At 46.8% G+C, this 18,695-nt stretch overlaps 1 protein-coding gene across 5 annotated transcripts in view; it reads right to left on the bottom strand.

Moving 5' to 3' along the window:
- DKK3 (dickkopf WNT signaling pathway inhibitor 3) overlaps positions 1-5,740 on the bottom strand; it is a 38,873-nt gene extending 33,133 nt beyond the window's left edge. For 3 of the 5 annotated variants that reach the window (XM_066639273.1, XM_066639291.1, XM_066639308.1), the window contains exons 1-2: positions 5,543-5,740; positions 3,207-3,437 (exon numbers count right to left, since the gene is read on the bottom strand). In XM_066639273.1, the coding sequence (XP_066495370.1) occupies positions 3,207-3,437; positions 5,543-5,725 (414 nt within the window). In that variant the 5' untranslated portion in view covers positions 5,726-5,740. Of the gene's footprint in view, positions 1-3,206; positions 3,438-4,277; positions 4,340-5,358; positions 5,478-5,542 lie in introns of those variants that run through there. The other 2 variants (XM_066639298.1, XM_066639281.1) reach the window with 2 other exon arrangements.
- Between the last annotated feature and the right edge of the window lie 12,955 nt (positions 5,741-18,695).

The raw sequence follows: 18,695 nt of genomic DNA, 5'->3' as shown, positions 1-18,695 counted from the left end.
CCGGGACCCACTTTTTAGAATGAGAATCTTTCAAGACCTACCAGAAGTAGGTCGGAAGTTCATGATCGGAAGTGACATCATCTAGCAGGAAAAAAATTTTTACGTAAGAACATAAGAACAGCCCCACTGGATCAGGCCATAGGCCCATCTAGTCCAGCTTCCTGTATCTCACAGCGGCCCACCAAATGCCCCAGGGAGCACACCAGATAACAAGAGACCTCATCCTGGTGCTCTCCCTTGCATCTGGCATTCTGACATAACCCATTTCTAAAATCAGGAGGTTGCGCATACACATCATGGCTTGTACCCCATAATGGATTTATCCTCCAGAAACTTGTCCAATCCCCTTTTAAAGGCGTCTAGGCTAGATGCCAGCACCACATCCTGTGGCAAGGAGTTCCACAGACCGACCACATGCTGAGTAAAGAAATATTTTCTTTTGTCTGTCCTAACCCGCCCAACACTCAATTTTAGTGGATGTCCCCTGGTTCTGGTATTATGTGAGAGTGTAAAGAGCATCTCCCTATCCACTCTGTCCATCCCCTGCATAATTTTGTATGTCTCAATCATGTCCCCCCTCAGGCGTCTCTTTTCTAGGCTGAAAAGGCCCAAACGCCATAGCCTTTCCTCATAAGGAAGGTGCCCCAGCCCCGTAATCATTTTAGTCGCTCTCTTTTGCACCTTTTCCATTTCCACTATGTCTTTTTTGAGATGCGGCGACCAGAACTGGACACAATACTCCAGGTGTGGCCTTACCATAGATTTGTACAACGGCATTATAATACTAGCCGTTTTTAACAATCCTAGGCTGCAATCCTACCCACACTTACCCAGGAGTATGTCCCATTTACTATCATTGGTAAAAGTATATACATGGTAGCCTGTTAAAAGTACAGATCTGTAACATTTCCCCAAATGCAGCCACATACCATGGTAGCATGAATTCTAATATATTAAAAATAAAATATTGAAATGAATGGGGACCCACCTGAAACTGGCTTGTAACTCACCTAGCAATTTCTTTCATGACAGAAGTATTTCTGTTGCAGGATAACTAAGTTTTGCCACTGCCCAAACCACACATTGTCACTGCTCCCCAATTATTGCATGTAAAATACAGTTGTGCAAGTATAATTATAGGGAAGATCCACTATTTGTTTTGTTTTTTTTTGAGATAAAGTGCTATTTGTGCTAATTAGGGCCAGAATGAGCCTACAGGACCTGAAGCCCAGGGAAGCTACACCTATAAAAGTTAGATCACATGCTACATTTTTCATGATCATTCATTCTCTTATCTCCAGTACAACACACACCATAGACAGGAAATGCAAGAGCTTGACTGCTTCATTGGAAATAATGAGAACTTTCAACATGACTATGCAACATCTCCCCAAGGTTTCCCTATATCAGTAGGTGCACACTAGCTCTGAACTCCACCCACCATATTTTAAGCCACAATAACACTAAAAGATATATGAACATGTTATCCAGTAGCTGGATCTTTTTCTTAAACTGAAGCAGTTGGAGAGCTCACTGGGTAGGGCCCAACATGCTAGCCCTTCCTTCCGACTGTCTGCCTAACTTAGCAGGGAAAAGCCATGCACGCACTTATGTTTTCCCTGGATGGGAAAGAGCAATACCAGAAGGGCCATTCAGATCTAGAAAACAGCAAGAATGGAAAGATAAATCCCCTTCTCTCCAGCCTCAATCTGATTTTGGGGGGCTTCCACAGATGGTTTAATCTTTAAAACACACACAGCCATTCACGTCTCTCCTGTACCACTTATCTAGTCTGACCCCAAGCATCCTACGTAGCAGATAAAAGACATCCATGACCATTTCCTAGTGTGATAATGTATCAGTGACACTGGTGGAAGATAAATTCAAGAGAAGAAAGAGAAGTTTCCTAAGATTTTTTTTTCTCTATAGCAGCAGAAGGAAAACCACTTAGAATATCCACAATTGAATGGTAGTTCAGAAGCTTATATAAAATGCAGGCTGCGCATCAAGACTGCCGATATTTTAAGAAGCTGAACACCATCTTTCCACATTCAATTATTTTAAACAGCAGTGAGTAAACACAGCCCAGCTGACCAGGAACTAATTTTTCAATATGAGAAGTACAATAATTATCAAGATGTGGAATGACACTAGGAAGTAAGTTCAAGTTACACCCAACTCACTATTACTGGCCAAAAAGCTCAAATGCAACGGCAAGTTCAGGGAAAAGAAAGTGGAACAGAAGCAGCAGCAGAATGTACCTTCTTTGTGCAAAGTGATTTGTAGGTGACAGAAACAGAGCTAAAGCATGCTGTCTTGGAGGCCTGCACCTGAGTTCATGAGAACAACAATGAATACCTTCTTTGTAAGAGAGACTTGGCATTCTCATGGTGTAGGCATCTTAGAATTACAGCCGCTGTTTTATTCTTACCAGTTCACTTTTTTTTTTCATTGCTCTGACAAGTAAGACCACCATCAACAAATGGTAGATTAGGAGACCCCATTAGTTTATTTAAATTATGCTGCTGGGGAGGGAGAAATCACAGTGCAAATAGAAAGTCTGCCTTCCACAGAAACTCCTTTTTCAATTATGAAATGAAATAAAATGAATGTCAAGGAGCATAAAATAATTGTTTATGGGGATGATATTAAAAAGTGGAGGTAGTACAAACACAGAGCACAAGTAATCACACAGCAAAACGCATCCCACAGCAAAACTCATCCCAGTTTCTCAGATGGTTCACCTCAGATGGTTCACCTGGAGAACACTCATGATCCAGACATGTAGCTCAACAGAATCTAACTTGTTAACCTTTAGAGTCTGAGCCCTTTTGGGAGAAGGAGCTGTTTTTGTTTGCTGCGTAAACTTTTTTTGTTGAGAAGTGGTATATAAGTATTCTTCATCATCATGAATAAAGCATACCAAAGTGCTTCTAGAATGAACAAGTTGGGTCTTTTCTGACAAAACCTTCACCAATAACCCCATTTAGGATACCCCAACAATGCTGCTTCTGACTTGTTTTAACTTCCCCCTCGTATACCTAGTCAATTGCAACATGACCCCTCCGGACTAGCAAAGTTTAGCAAAATTTATACAGTTTATGGGGAAAAAAACCACATGACTGAAGCTTAAGCACTGAGGTAAAAGACAAACCCTAGTCCTAAATTAAACCTGAAGGCAAACTGATTTGGATAGAGAGTCTCACCTCTTTAACTGCATTGCGCAGCTTGTACTGAGTATCTTCCATCAGCTCTTCTACTTCACGGAACATTTCATTCAGACTAGCTTCATCTCTGGGAAAGCTCAGAACTGTTTCCTTAGGCTGTTCTTCATCACCATCAGAGGTAGGGGCTGCATACACCAACCCCAGGAGGACAGACAGGAACAGGAGTCTTGAACCAAGAAGGGACATCCTCAGGTCTGCCTCACAACACCCCTAGAAACAAATGCCAACATCAAGTATTGAGTCTCCTTTCAGAAAGAACCGGAGCATGTGCCCTCCCTTCATTAAAAGAACAGCAACATCCTCATTAAAAGTATTAAAATGTTGCTGATGTGAAAGCAGAAAGATTACAGTTTTGTAATGTAGGGCCATAGCGTCCCTTGATGTATTCCAGTCCATCCCTTATGCAAAAGTAGAATCCACTAACCCACTATTGTATTTCAAGTTTAGCTCCAGCATGCTAGATGCTGTAATGAAATGGCAGAGTTCCTATCCAGTGGGCTTAAATCTAAAAGCTAATTACATTTCACATTTTTCTACTACCTTTCTCCAAGAAGCCTCAGGTGGTGTATACAGTTCTTTGCCTCCTTTTGTCCTCACCACAACCCTGTGAGGTAAGTTGGGCCAGTCACCATCTTTCAGCCTAACATTACCCAGGAAGCTTCATGGCTGAGTGGGGATATGAACCTGAATCTTATTCACATTTGTATAGCACTTTCAAGTGTGCAATTATTCTACATGTAAGAATTTTGTCAAAATAATATAACAACCCTGACAGATTAGCAAACAAAGTATTATTATCCACATATTGCAGCTGTGGCTGAATGGGAACAGCTTGCTCAGGGCCACCTAGGGAGGCCATGGCAAAAGTGAGTTTCAAACTGGGAAAACCCTGGATTGTAGCTCCTACATCAGTTCTTCCTAGATGTCCTCTGACTGCTTGCTTGCCCATTAGCCTGAAAGCAGCAACATGAAACTCAGAAACGCACATATATAAGGCTGCACACAATTGTCATGATTTTTCCAACCACAGTGACCTCAAAGACAGCTTACAACAGCAGCAGCTGTATACCAACAGGACTTCATACGCCACTTCTTCCACAAGAATGCAGGCAAACACAACCTCATTTGCATCTAGGAAGGGTGGTCAGATGTCACAGCTGCAAAAGAGGACAGGGCACCCCAAACTGCAGGATGTGCAAGAAAAATGTAGGAGACCACAAAATAAAAGCTTAAAACACTCATGCATTGATTTCATGGGATTAATTTAAACACTATATTACTTATTAAATTTAAAACTATGTTATATATAATTTATTACATATAACTTATTGATGACAAGAAGGCTATGTGCTGCCTGCAGGAGTCTGCTCACAGGGAAAAGGAGGAGATTTAAATTCTTTTCCAGGACATGGAGCTAAAAAATAGGACATGTCCTGGAAAAAAGAGGACATCTGGTTACCCTGCATCTAGAAAGCTTGCTGCTGTCACTTGTGTGAACCAACCCCAAGTCACACCCCAATCCCAAACACATTTGCTTGGAAGGAAGCCTAGAACTTAATTTATGCCAGCACTGAGCCCTTGCCCCCCCCTTTTCAGAGGGCATTAATTCCGATCTTCTTTCCTACAGTTTAAAGTGCCCCTCAACAGGCTCAGAGAGCATTTTCCTGACCACTGAGCAACCCAAGGGAGGAAGGGAGGGATGCCCCCTCTCCCTGGTGGATGAGGAAAAAGGACAACTTGCAGGGTGGGAGGTGCGGGGTCTCCAGGCAGCCCTCGCTCCCCACGACTCTAACAGCCCAATCCTAAGCATGTCTACTCAGAAGTAAGTCCCACTAGAGTCAAAGGGGTTCACTCCCAGGAAAGTGTTCACAATCACAAAGTAAGGCTGCAATCCGAACCACGCTTTCCTGAGAGTAAGCCCCACTGAACAAAACAGGACTTACTTCTGAGTAGACCTGCTTAGGCTTGGGCCATAAGCCCCCGTGCCCGTGCGTTGCATCCCCAGAAAAGGGGCACTCTGGCACCCCAAAGCCCCTCTCTACCCCGGCCGCACGCGTCCAGCAGAGGGGGAGCCAGGCTTCCCACCCCCCTGAGGTGGGGGGGCACATCTTCCCCTCTTCCCACCACAAACCAGAGCTCCCACTCCGTCCCCTCCAGGCCGAGGGGCTCCTGCGCAGTCTCCTTTAGCCGGGAGCAAGCCCCCCAGCTGACCCTTCCGCCTCAGCAGCCCAAGGTTGCAGCCTCTGGCCGCCCCCTCCAGACCTCCTAGTGGAGGTCCCCGCCCCGTTCCGCGGAAGCCCCTGGCGGGCTCCTACCTGGCGCAGAGAGATGCTCTGCTGCTGACGCTGCCGCTGCCTCCTCACTCCAGCGCGCTTTCGCCCCAGCCTGCCGCTGCGCAACTTTCCCTGCCATTGGCTGGAGGCGCGGAAGCCCAAACATGCGCCAGGAGCCCGCAGGAGCTGAATGGAGGAGGAGGAGGGGCCAGGTAATGGGCTCATTAGCGGGCCTGCTGGCCGCTGCCTCGCTGCTGAAGGGAGCTCCGCGGGGCAGCTTGGAGGAGCTCCTCGCTGCCTGCAGAAAAGCAGGCCAAGCCCAGAGGGCAGCTCCCCTCACGGGACGGTCAATGGGGCCTGCTCCCAAGGGGGCGCAGGAAGGTGTCCCCCCACCCAAGGGGAAAAATTTGATGGCACAGGCAGAGGAAGGTTGGAGTCTGGAGCACAGCCCTGTTTGGGCTGGCTTTCCTCAGAAATAAGCTGCCCTGGTTACAGTGAGATGGAGGGTTCAAGCCTATCCAGCTTTCCAGCACCAGTACAGCTGCAATGCAGCCCCAGGATAAGGGAACAAATGGTCCCATACCTGAAAGAGGCCTTTGTAACTGCCCCCCCCCCGCAGCATGCAGACTACACCCCATTGCACTGGCACTGGAAAATTGGATGTCTATCCTAGTGGATAGAGAGATGCTCTTTTCCCTCTCACACCACCCCAGAACCAGGGGACCTCTGCTAAAACGGAGAGTTAGGACAGACAAAATATGTCTTTACTCAGCATGTACTTAGTCTGTGGAACTCCTTGCTACAGGATGTGGTGATGGCACCTGGCGTAGATACCTTTAAAAGGGGATTGGACAAATTTCTGGAAGAAAAGTCCATCACGGGTTACAAGCCATGATGTGTATGTGCAACCTCTTGATTTTAGAAGTGGGTTGCCTCAGAATGCTAGATGCAAGGGATGGCACTGGGATGGGGGTCCCTTGTTGTCTTGTGTGCTCCCTGGGGCATTTGGTGGGCCACTGTGTGATACAGGAAGCTGGACTGGATGGGCCTATGGCCTGATCCAGTGGGGCTGTTCTTATGTTCTTATCCAATTTTCCAGTGCCAGTACAGCTGTGCCAATGGGGTGTGCACTGCATCCTGTGATGGTGAAGCAGTCGCAGAAGCCTCCTCAAGGTACGGAAACATTTGTTCCCTTACCTCAGCGGTTTTCAAACTCTTTGGAGAGTTTGAGCTGCTGTAAGTTCTTGCAGGGGCCGGGGAAGGCAGCGGCACGATCCCAGGATTGCACTGCTCAGGGGCTTAGTTGCACGTACCTGAGCTTCCTACAACCTTCTGCAGGGCTCCCCGCAGCTTCAGAAGTGAAAGTGGTGCAATTCCGCTCCACTTCCACTTTAGTGGAAGGCTCCCTGCAGGGCTCCCAGCACCCCTGGGAGGCTGTAGGAGGCTCAGGTATGTTCAGCCAAGCCCCTACAGCCCCCTCCCTGCCCCCTCCCGGCCTCCAGGCTGCCCCTGCCTCTTAAGGTGGAAGGTGGAAGTGGCCAAGGCCCACAGGCTAGGGCGTCATGATGCCCCAGTTTGAAAAGCCCTGCCTTGCCTCAAGGCGGCATTATGGCTGCACTGGTGCTGGAAAGTTGGGTGAGATTGGACCCTTTCAGCCCAGTCCCATGCATGTCTACTCAGAAGTAAGTTCCATTGTGTTCAATGAGATTTCCTCCCTGGAAAGGGTGGATAGGATGGCAGCCTTATTCCAGGTAAGCATGCCCAGGACTGCACATTTAAAAGAGTATGTAAAGCTGGGCTGAAAGAACTTCATTTGAGTGAGAGAGAGAGAGAGAGAGAGAGAGAGAGAGAGAATCAGAAATCAAGAACCTCTTTACAAGGTCAGGGTTCAAGCCTGGGATATGTGAAATATGCTGAAAATGTCTCTGAACTTGTAGGGTAACTTCACCACTGAGGATTTGGATTTAACTTTAGGGTGTTAGTTCAGGTAGTTTAAATGTGAGCCGTTATTCCTGGTTCATGCATTACTGGTGGTGGTGCTGCTGCATCTTGCATAATAATGCAGCAGAATTCCTCCCATGCATCTGAGGGCCCAATCCTATCCAAGTTTATAGCATGAGTGCAGCCACAATACAACCCTGAAGTAAGGAAACAAACATTCCCTTACCTTGAGGAGGCCTCTGTGACTGCCCCCCCCCCACAGGATACAGCACAACCCCCATTGGCATGACTGCATCAGTGCTGGAAAGTTTGATTCGATTGGGCCCTAAATCTGGTAGGGATATTCCATGTGGAGGCATGCATGCATTGCCCTTGAATGTGTATAAAGATACCTTTGTTGAATAGAAAGATGGGTCAAATCATGATATTTCACATACAGGCTTCTGCACACCATACCTGCATCATGCATTCTTTTTAGGTACTGCTATACATAGTGGACTCACCTGTGCCTCCGCCATACAGACAACAGCACTGTGTACAGAGATATATGAATCAGGGCATAGTATACAAATAGCAAAATAATATCTGTAAGTTGGTCAGCATTCCAGATACAACAGGATTTTTTTTTTAGCAATAATATGTCTAATAGCCCCTTGATCTCACCTTTTACCATTTTTTGCTCTTTATCCCTATGTGTGAAGTGCACTGTCGTCCGCACAAATGCTTGTGTTGAAATAATTTGGTCAGACTTTAAGCCATTTCTGCCCGACACTGCATATATGCAACAGGGACCAAATGTGTATACCTGTGGGCTGGGCAAAAATGGGTTAAGGTGCTACAAGATTCTCGGCTTAATTCTAACCTGCCCTGGTGAAGCTGGTCTGCATGATCTGTGCTGTATTCAGTGCAGGTTAGGAGGAGCCTGGGGGTCTACTTAGGGTAAGGGGACATTTTATTCCTTATGCCAGGTAAAGCCCAAGCCTGCCTAATGTGGGTTCTCAGCAACATAGCTGGTGCAAATTCAGTTTGGGAAAGCCCAAGTAATGCCAGTAGGTCCAGGAAGGAGGTTAGGATACAGCAGAGGCCTCCTCAGCCAATCATGCCCCTGGCCCAGGCGTGTCCTAATCCTACTCCTTCCATTCCACTCTCCCCCACCCTGTTACATAAGAACATAAGAACAGCCCCACTGGATCAGGCCATAGGCCCATCTAGTCCAGCTTCCTGTATCTCACAGCGGCCCACCAAATGCCCCAGGGAGCACCCCAGATAACAAGAGACCTCATCCTGGTGCCCTCCCTTGCATCTGGCATTCTGACATAATAATAATAATAATAATAATAATAATAAAACTTTATTTTTATCCCGCCCTTCTCCCCAAAGGGACCCAGGGCGGCTTACAACATATTAAAAAACAAAAAACAACAGATTAAAACATAATTTAACAGATAAAAACATTAAAAACACATTAAGAGAAACCATAAAAACAGTAATCAGATAAAAGTCAGAATAAAAAGAGCATAAAACAGCAGTTCAAGGAGGAATCACCACGCCTGTAAGAAACTAAAAGATGTATAAAAGATGTTAAAAAGGCCATAGAGTCAGAAGGCTTGTGTAAACAACAAGGTCTTCAGGCCTCGCCGAAAGGTCTTGAGGGAGGGAGCCATTCTCAAGTCAAGGGGAAGGGAGTTCCATAACGTTGGTGCCACTACTGAGAAGGCCCTATTTCTTGCCGCCGCCCCACGTACCTCCTTAGGCGGCGGCACATGCAAAAAGGCCTTCTCTGATGACCTGAGAAGATGAGCCGGATTGTATGGGAGTAGGCGATCTCTAAGATAGCCTGGCCCAGAGCAGTATAGGGCTTTAAAGGTCAAGACCAGCACCTTGAATTGGGCCCGGAAATGAATGGGCAGCCAATGTAGCCCCCGGAGAAGCGGACTGACAGAGTCAAACCACCTAGCTCCAGTGACCACACGGGCCGCCGCATTCTGCACTAATTGCAGTTTCCGAACTGTCTTCAGGGGCAGCCCCACATAAAGCGCGTTACAATAATCTAACCTCGATGTCACCGTAGCATGGATCACCGTGGCCAGGTCTGCACGGTCCAAGTACGGCCGCAGCTGGCGCACCAGCCGAAGCTGCGCGAAGGCCCCCCTGGCCACAGCCGCCACCTGGGAGTCCAGGAGCAGCTGTGAGTCCAGGTGGACCCCCAAGCTGCGGACCTGCTCCTTCAGAGGGAGTGCAACCCCATTCAGAGCAAGCCGATAATCCAGCATCTGCATCGAGGATTTCCAAACCAGGAGAGCCTCTGTCTTATCTGGATTTAATTTCAGCTTGTTAGCCCCCATCCAGATCCTCACTGCTTCCAGACAGCGCTCCAGGCCCTCAACCGCCACCCTGGAGTCTGGAGGAAAGGAGAGATTGAGCTGGGTGTCATCAGCATATTGATGACACCCCACTCCAAACCCCCGGATGACCTCTCCCAGCGGTTTCATGTAGATATTAAATAGCATGGGGGACAGAATTGAACCCTGCGGCACCCCGCACTTCAAGGGCCAGGGTGTCGAACAGGCATCCCCCAGCACCACCATCTGGGACCGACCCTCCAAGTAGGAGCGGAACCACCGCAAAACAGTGCCTCCAACTCCCAACTCGGCCAATCGGCCCAGAAGGATACCATGGTCGATGGTATCGAAAGCTGCCGAGAGGTCCAGCAAGACCAACAGGGACGCACTCCCCCTGTCCAGTCCCCGGCGTAGGTCATCCACCAAGGCGACCAAGGCAGTTTCTGTCCCAAAGCCCGCCCTGAAACCAGATTGAAAAGGATCCAGATAATCCGCTTCATCCAAGGCCCTCTGGAGTTGGGCCGCCACCACCCGCTCAATTACCTTGCCCAGAAACGGGATGTTGGAGACTGGCCGGTAGTTATTCAGCACAGTAGAATCCAGGGAGGGCTTCTTCAGGAGGGGGCGAACCACCGCCCGCTTCAAAGTGAGCGGCAATGTCCCCTCCACCAAGGAAGAGTTGACCACCCTCCCTGTCCACTCAGCCAGTCCACCCTGGGCCGCTCTTATTAGCCAAGCCGGGCAAGGGTCAAACAGGCAGGCAGACGGCCTCACACTCCAAAGGAGTCTGTCCACATCCTCAGGCTGCAAAAGCTGAAAAGAATCCCACAACACTGGACAAGCAGTTGCCAAGGGGACATCATCAGACATTGTCAATGTGGCATCCAAGTCGTGATGAATACGATCAATTTTATCTGCGAAATGTTGCGCAAACACGTCACAGCAGCTGCCCGTGTATTCCTCCTGATCTACTGGAGGGGCCTGATGGAGGAGGCCGTGCACCACACGGAACAGCTCTGCTGGACGGCTATCAGCAGACGCAATGGTAGCAGAGAAGAATGACCTCTTCGCTGCTACCACCGCCACGGAGTAGGCTCTGTAATGAGCTCTACTCCGTGTCCGATCGGATTCATCACGAGTTTTCTGCCACCGTCGCTCTAGACGTCTGCCCTGCCGCTTCATCATTCGCAGCTCCTCAGTAAACCAAGGAGCCGCTCCGAGTCTGCGACGTGGCAGAGGTCGCTCCGGAGCAATCTCATCCACTGCCCTGGCCATTTCCCCATTCCAGAGGTCAACCAGGGCCTCAGATGAGGCACCAGTCTTGGCAGTGGGAAAATCCCCCAGAGCCCTCAGGAAACCCTCAGGTTAGCCTCCGGGGGCGGACCATAGAAAACGGTCCCCCGCCTCTGCGGAGGTAGGAAGTTGCAACCAGCCTAAACCTTACCAGGAAGTGATCTGTCCATGACAATGGAGTGATCTTGATCTCTTCTACATCCAGATCACCACCCCCATGCCCAGCTGTGAACACCAGGTCCAATACGTGTCCTGCAGTATGTGTCGGGGCCAAGATCTTCTGGGACAGACCCATGGTTGTCATGGCGGCCATGAAATCCCTAGCTGCACCTGCTGCAGGGGCCTCGGCATGAACATAGAAGTCCCCCAGCATTAACAAGCGGGGGGCCTTCAATGCCACCCCCGAGATCACCCCAGTCAGCTCAGGCAGGGAGACTGTTGGGCAGCAGGGCGGGCGGTACACCAACAGAATCCCAATCCTGTCCGGCCCTCTCAACACAACATGCAGGCACTCGAACCCAGGAGACTGCTGGACAGGGCACCTGGTAAGGGAGATGGACTCACGATAGACCATTGCAACTCCCCATCCCTGCAATCTTGGCTGCTGCAACACCTGGAAGCCTGGTGGACAAAGTTCAGAGAGACTAACGCCTCCCTCCACGTCCAGCCAGGTCTCCGTAATGCATGCCAGGTCGGCTTTCTCATCCAGGATCAAATCCCAGATGATACAGGTCTTATTATTCACCGACCTGGCATTCAAAGCAGCAGCTTCAGATCCAGGGACTCACCGCCAAGACCCCCAGGCATCCGAGAACTGGGGGAGGGACCAGAAAGGGAGATGATCTGCCTACGATAAACTCTCCTTCTCCTGTAACGGCCTGTCCGACCCCCACCGCCATATCTCCCCTGGCCCATCACTCTCTTGATAGTGGCACCCTTCCCTTCCCCTGAGCTCCCTCCCAAGAAAACAGACATGTGGCGAGGCTCACCTTCTGAGACTGGCCTGCAGGTGGATCCTCTGCTGTAAGACATGGTTGCTCCTCTCTCCCCTGTCTCAACAGAAGGGGAGGATATCTGACTGCTGTTGATATCCCATTTCTAAAATCAGGAGGTTGCGCATACACATCATGGCTTGTACCCCATAATGGATTTTTCCTCCAGAAACTTGTCCAATCCCCTTTTAAAGGCATCTAGGCTAGATGCCAGCACCACATCCTGTGGCAAGGAGTTCCACAGACCAACCACACGCTAAGTAAAGAAATATTTTCTTTTGTCTGTCCTAACCCGCCCAACACTCAATTTTAGTGGATGTCCCCTGGTTCTGGTATTATGTGAGAGTGTAAAGAGCATTTCCCTATCCACTCTGTCCATCCCCTGCATAATTTTGTATGTCTCAATCATGTCCCCCCTCAGGCGTCTCTTTTCTAGGCTGAAGAGGCCCAAACACCGTAGCCTTTCCTCATAAGGAAGGTGCCCCAGCCCCGTAATCATCTTAGTCGCTCTCTTTTGCACCTTTTCCATTTCCACTATGTCTTTTTTGAGATGCGGCGACCAGAACTGGACACAATACTCCAGGTGTGGCCTTACCATAGATCTGTACAACGGCATTATAATACTAGCTGTTTTGTTCTCAATACCCTTCCTAATGATCCCAAGCATAGAATTGGCCTTCTTCACTGCCGCCGCACATTGGGTCGACACTTTCATCGACCTGTCCACCACCACCCCAAGATCTCTCTCCTGATCTGTCACAGACAGCTCAGAACCCATCAGCCTATATCTAAAGTTTTGATTTTTTGCCCCAATGTGCATGACTTTACACTTACTGACATTGAAGCGCATCTGCCATTTTGCTGCCCATTCTGCCAGTCTGGAGAGATCCTTCTGGAGCTCCTCACAATCATTTCTGGTCTTCACCACTCGGAAAAGTTTGGTGTCGTCTGCAAACTTTGCCACTTCACTGCTCAACCCTGTCTCCAGGTCATTTATGAAGAGGTTGAAAAGCACCGGTCCCAGGACAGATCCTTGGGGCACACCGCTTTTCACCTCTCTCCATTGTGAAAATTGCCCATTGACACCCACTCTCTGCTTCCTGGCCTCCAACCAGTTCTCAATCCATGAGAGGACCTGTCCTCTAATTCCCTAGTTACACTCTCTCCCCACCTCTGGAACATCCTCCTGCCACCTTGTCGCATCCCCTGCACTGCTCTGCACTTTACTCACCTGCATCAGTGGCCAAGGGCTCAGATTCAGCAACAACAGGTCAGTGCAGGTCTTTCCACCAGCTTTGCTGACTCACAAGAAATTGCAAACATGTTTTATGGCACCTCTGCAACTTTCTAGGCTGTTGCAGTGGCTTTTGTGCCTGCGGAACCAGTGCTCAGGATTGTCCTGTTTGCTGTTTTTGCTGCAACAGATGAACATGGCTATGCTTCTGGAAGCTGTTCATACAGAACTGGTTAACCAGGGGTTGCATCCGTAAAGTGACAAATTTACCCAGTAATAAATAATGTAATATGCAACCTTAATCACATATAAATAGTATACAGAATTTCAAAGACTCATCTAGTGTTTGCAAAAGATTTAGTAAACAGTATCTGTTATGTATTCAAAAAGTAGATGTTACATTTTAACTGGAAGAGTCACATTCTCTCTTCCTTAGCTGTGTAGTTTTCTGCAGGGTTTCCTGGAATTTCCTAAATCACATGCTTGTGTGTTTGTGTGTGTTTTCTGGTGGACATAAAAGCAAAATGGGGAGACAAAGTAGTGAGTCACCCATTATGCACTGCAAGAGCTATGTAGCTAACTGCAAGGAAACATTAAACCTCTGAATCATTTTCTGTCTGCCAGACCATGGAAACCTGGCACTTCAAACTTGGACATAAGAAAACGTTTCTCTCTTAATGTGATTTTTAAATATGGAGAAATTTGACACTGTCTGGCTTTAAGACGCCAAAAGAGCTATAAAACAGTATTTTTATATAGATTTTAATGAAAGATCACTTTATTTTACATCAGCCCATGCAGACAAAACCCCATGTGTAACATTAAGACTGATTATTACTATTATCAATGTTTTTAGCATGCATAGGGCTTTGCAGTAATTATCTCATTGTTCATCTTCTGGCCCTCTGTGAGGTAGGCCATTAATAGTTCCATTTTACAGAGTGTGGATGGGATGTAGAGCATGTTAGTCTAGTGCCCCAGGTGGGTTTAGATAGATAAAAAATATTTTAGTAGGGGTCAGACTGAGCAGCAGTTTATCTTAACAGTGAAAACATTATAGTGTAAACAGTAAATAGCCAACAAACTAAGAGGCCAATCCTGAGCAAGACCACACTGGCTTACCACCAGCTTACCACCGGCTTACCACTGGCTTACTGCTGGCGTGCACTGTTGCACACATGCCGCAAGGCATGTTTGCAAGCTCTAACATTGGGTGAGCGCCCATGCCAGCCCAGCTCTGGCCGGTGTTGGGCTAGCGCCAGGCAGGCACCTGGCCTCTGCCACTCGTGAGCCGCCAAGCAGCAGAGAGGAGCGCAGGGGCAAGGAGAAGGCGTTCCGGGGAGGGGGAGGCCGAGTGGTGGGTGGGGAAATGGTGTGACGGAGGGGCGTGAGGTAGGGAGAGGGCGGGGGGATTTATAAATCCAAATGATAATAAAATTATTTCAGTACATGAAATAAGTGACAATTTGGTGGCCTTTAATAACTACTACAAATTTGCAACCTGAGATGAACTATCTAGTGCTGTGTCTGACTTTGAATTTATATACTCCATGCATCTATTTTGTGAAATTATTAAACGGTATTTAATTAATTAAGCGTCACACTAGACGCTGTTCCAGAACCACCTTTCAGAGCGCGATACCATAGTCTTTCGAGACTGAAGGTTGCCAACTACTGAAACGGTATTTATTTGTAAGGACACAAACTTTACATATTGTCTGTTCACACAGAATTTTCTGATTCATGTTAGGTCTAGATAATAATAGCATTTGGGTTGTATGAATTAAGTAGGTGAAGTACTTGGTGATGTACAGTGCTCTGGGCAGGCTAGCCTAAGACCTCCTAATGCTTGAGGTGGCATGCTAAATGCTACTCCTCTTATACCTGATGAAGTGTCAGTCTCTGCTTCCCATATGTCCCCAGTGTCCTAACTCAGCACTATCTTCCCTTCCATGTTTCCTCTTTCTGTCCTATCCCCCTCTTCTTTTTCCAATCTGGAGAGTGGAAAGAGAAGGGGGGCAATGAAGGCATGTAGGTCAGCCCTGCCTCTGGGTATTGTTCTTGTCAGATAAATATAGACTAATAATATTGTCTTAATAAAGGATTTCCAGCACAATTCTATGCATGTCTACTCAGAAGTCCCAATGTGTTCAGTGAGGCTTACTCCCAGGAAAGTGTGTAGAATTGCAGCCTTAGGACCCAATCCTATCCAATTTTGTAGTGCTCTTGCAGCCGTGCCTATGGGGTATCCATTGCATCCTGTGGTGGAGAGGAAGTCACAGAGGCCTCCTCACGGTATGGGAACATTTGTTCCCTTACATTGGAGCTGCACCAGAGCTGGAAAGTTGGATAGGATTGGGCCCTTAGTGAGAATCGCATGTCTATATGTATTTGGTTACTTTGTTAACATATTCCCAAAAGGTGGAGGAAATAAATAAACTGAACTAAGAAGTTAGGGGGATATCCCACAGGAAGGAAAAACCCCATTGAATATTAAAATGCTCATCTCAGATAAAGTTATTGGCTATTAAAATACCTAATGAAACATGAAATGCAAAAGGGAATGTCATCTACGTGCATATTGCTAGTACATCATATCAGCTGAAAAGAGCAGAAAAATATTAAAAGTGCAGTCATCTTTCTTTCATAACATTCAGTGTTGCTCATTCTTATGTGTGATGGAAATGCTTCTTAATACATTTTTGGACCAAAGTACTTCACATTATTATATCTATGAAAAATTCTATATATAGCTTTGATCTTGTAAAAAGTTGTTAATCTTTTTTTCCCCCCAATGGGAATGCAAAGGAGAAGAATGCCAAGTTAATACTGGATCTACGGATTATATATACTGCATAGCAAAAATAGAATTGCCGGTAAAAGGCAGAAACTCACAAATTTCTTCTAAAAATGTTGAAAATAACCCAAATGGCAAAGTTCACTGGTAACATCTGACTGAGGGCAGGTAGAAAGCAAATTGTGATGGATAAGAGGTCTTCTTCGTCTCTGTGTATTATAGTCTTGAAGAATAAGCAGATAATAACGTGAGTATTCACTATTTTCAAATATGACTATGGTCTCAGGACTGTATCTCTTGTAAAAGGTAATAAGATATATGAATGAAACCAATGAAATTCTGGATAATTTAAGAGTGACAAATGATCCCTACAGAGTCATAGCACTATTTCTAACTGAAGGCTTAAATTATATGACATCCAAGCAATATCACTGGCTTCAAATGCAGAATATGACTCAGTAGGTCAGCCAAGATTTCACTGATGACAGCAGCATTGTTAACATCTCTCTCATTGTAGAGTCAGAGAAAGTAGGGCAATACCAGGCAGGCACCTCATCTTTGAAGTAAAAAATAGGGAGAAACATTGTTCAGAGATTACACCATAACCCAGAATGGACACTGCCATAATGTAGGCCTAATAAGGATAACCCTCATAGATAGTATAAGCAAAATGATAAATTGTTCTCTTACTTATAATTAATAATAATATAATAATATAATAACTAGGTATTTATATACCACCTTTCTGGTCATCGGATTACTCCTCTGACTTTATTCAAGGCGGTTTACATAGGCAGGTGTTTCTAAATCCCTCAAGGGGATTTTTACAATCATAGAGGTTCTCTCTTTCAAGAACCAACATTTCAGAATGGATCTTCCTGGTTTGGTCTCACTTCTGGCCTCCAGTTCTCCCACGCAGGCTGACAAGCAGCTCCATCTCTCACATGGAGGGCAGCCAAGATGCTTCTTGCTCACACCAAGAGCAGGTGGAATCACTCAGCTGGGCTTGTCAGCTGCTTCAAGGTCTCGCCATTCTCAGCCGTTCAGGGTGCTGCCGGTGTCCTCGAACTGGCGACCTTCTAATGTTATCTTCGGGCTAACGGAGGCTCTACCGTCTAGACCAGACCTCCTGCCCATTTTCCATTTCAAAAATGGAATTCCAAAAATTCCATTTTTAATAGCCATTTTTATCACACATTCAGTGTTTTGATGTATTGCCAACATCTTTAGTGTTTTGATTTATTTTCAAAATAATGTAGATGCCTTCCTTGATCTCACCTGATCATAGCTGGTATTGGTGATATCCTGTGGTGTTCAATTGCAACTTGCCATTCTATCCATGAGACCAACAGAAGCAGTCACCTCAGGTAGCAAATTGGGGAGGGGGGTAAACTCTGTCTGCCTACTTCTTTCCACTGCACCTCCTTCTGTTCCCTGGTTTGGATAAAGAAGAGGTTGACAGAAAAGAAGAAGAAATGTGGGGGGAGGAGGTCCTGAACTAGTACATTGGAGAGCAGGAGGACCAGAAGGTGACACATCATTGTGTAAGGGGGGCAGCATTTGGCATGCTGCCAAGTGCCTGGAGGTCTTGGGCTGACCCTGGTTGTGCATTTGTACATTTGTATGGGATTCATAAATGAAACCACACACAGAGGGAGAAAAAAGACCAAATGAATGTAATGTTGATATCATTGCTACCCCTCAATGGGGGTAGATATCATCTACCCCTGCTAATTGGGTAAGAGGCACTTTTTCAAGTGGGTGCTCCTTTTTTTAGTAGGGGGAGGGTAATTGGCCCACCTCACCCCAGCACTGTCTGTTCTAGTGGCTGTCTGCTGGTATTCATTTGCATCTTTTTAGATTGTGAGCCCTTTTGGGACAGGGAGCCATTTAGTTATTTGATTTTTCTCTGTAAACCGCTTTGTGAACTTTTAGTTGAAAAGCGGTATATAAATACTGTTAATAATAACTGTTAATAATTAGGTTTTCCTCCTTTAGTTCAGCTCATTGTGCTGATCATCTGCACTACTGTCTATATTGCTGTGTTATGAAAGCCGGTGTGGCCAGAGCCCTACTGGGGTGAGGACATAGCCTTTGAAAAAATCAGTTGTGAGAGGTATGGCTTGAAGTACTGCAGAGTGAGCACACAGCAAACATGGAAGGGGGATAGAGAGAGAGAAATTGGAAGAAAATGAAAATGGAATTTTGTCATGGGTGCAAGGAGGGAGTTGGCCATAATGGCATGGAAGAGACACTTATTATGCTTCACTTGCAGCGTCTAATCGAAGCTTGTAGCATAAGAGTGACAGTTGTGTGTCCCCCCACTCGAAAGCATTTTGTAGATGAAAATAGGAACATGCTTGTAACACAACATCCCCAAACCTGCCTGCCCATGCCAACTATTTGCCATCCAGCACTGCCAGCATGGTCTATTCTGGGCTATCATATCCATAATGTGATGAACATTGGACACTGCTTTCCTGGAAAGTCAAGTCAAGCCCAATAATTCTGTTTGCCTGCTCAGACCAGATATTCTGGGGAAGAAAGATAATTTCATTATGCACTCTCCTGCTTCCAGTGTTACGTTTAGTACACC

Source organism: Tiliqua scincoides, chromosome 1, assembly GCF_035046505.1.
Source record: "Tiliqua scincoides isolate rTilSci1 chromosome 1, rTilSci1.hap2, whole genome shotgun sequence".
Classification (NCBI taxonomy): domain Eukaryota; kingdom Metazoa; phylum Chordata; class Lepidosauria; order Squamata; family Scincidae; genus Tiliqua; species Tiliqua scincoides.
This window is presented reverse-complemented; position numbering and strand designations above follow the sequence as displayed.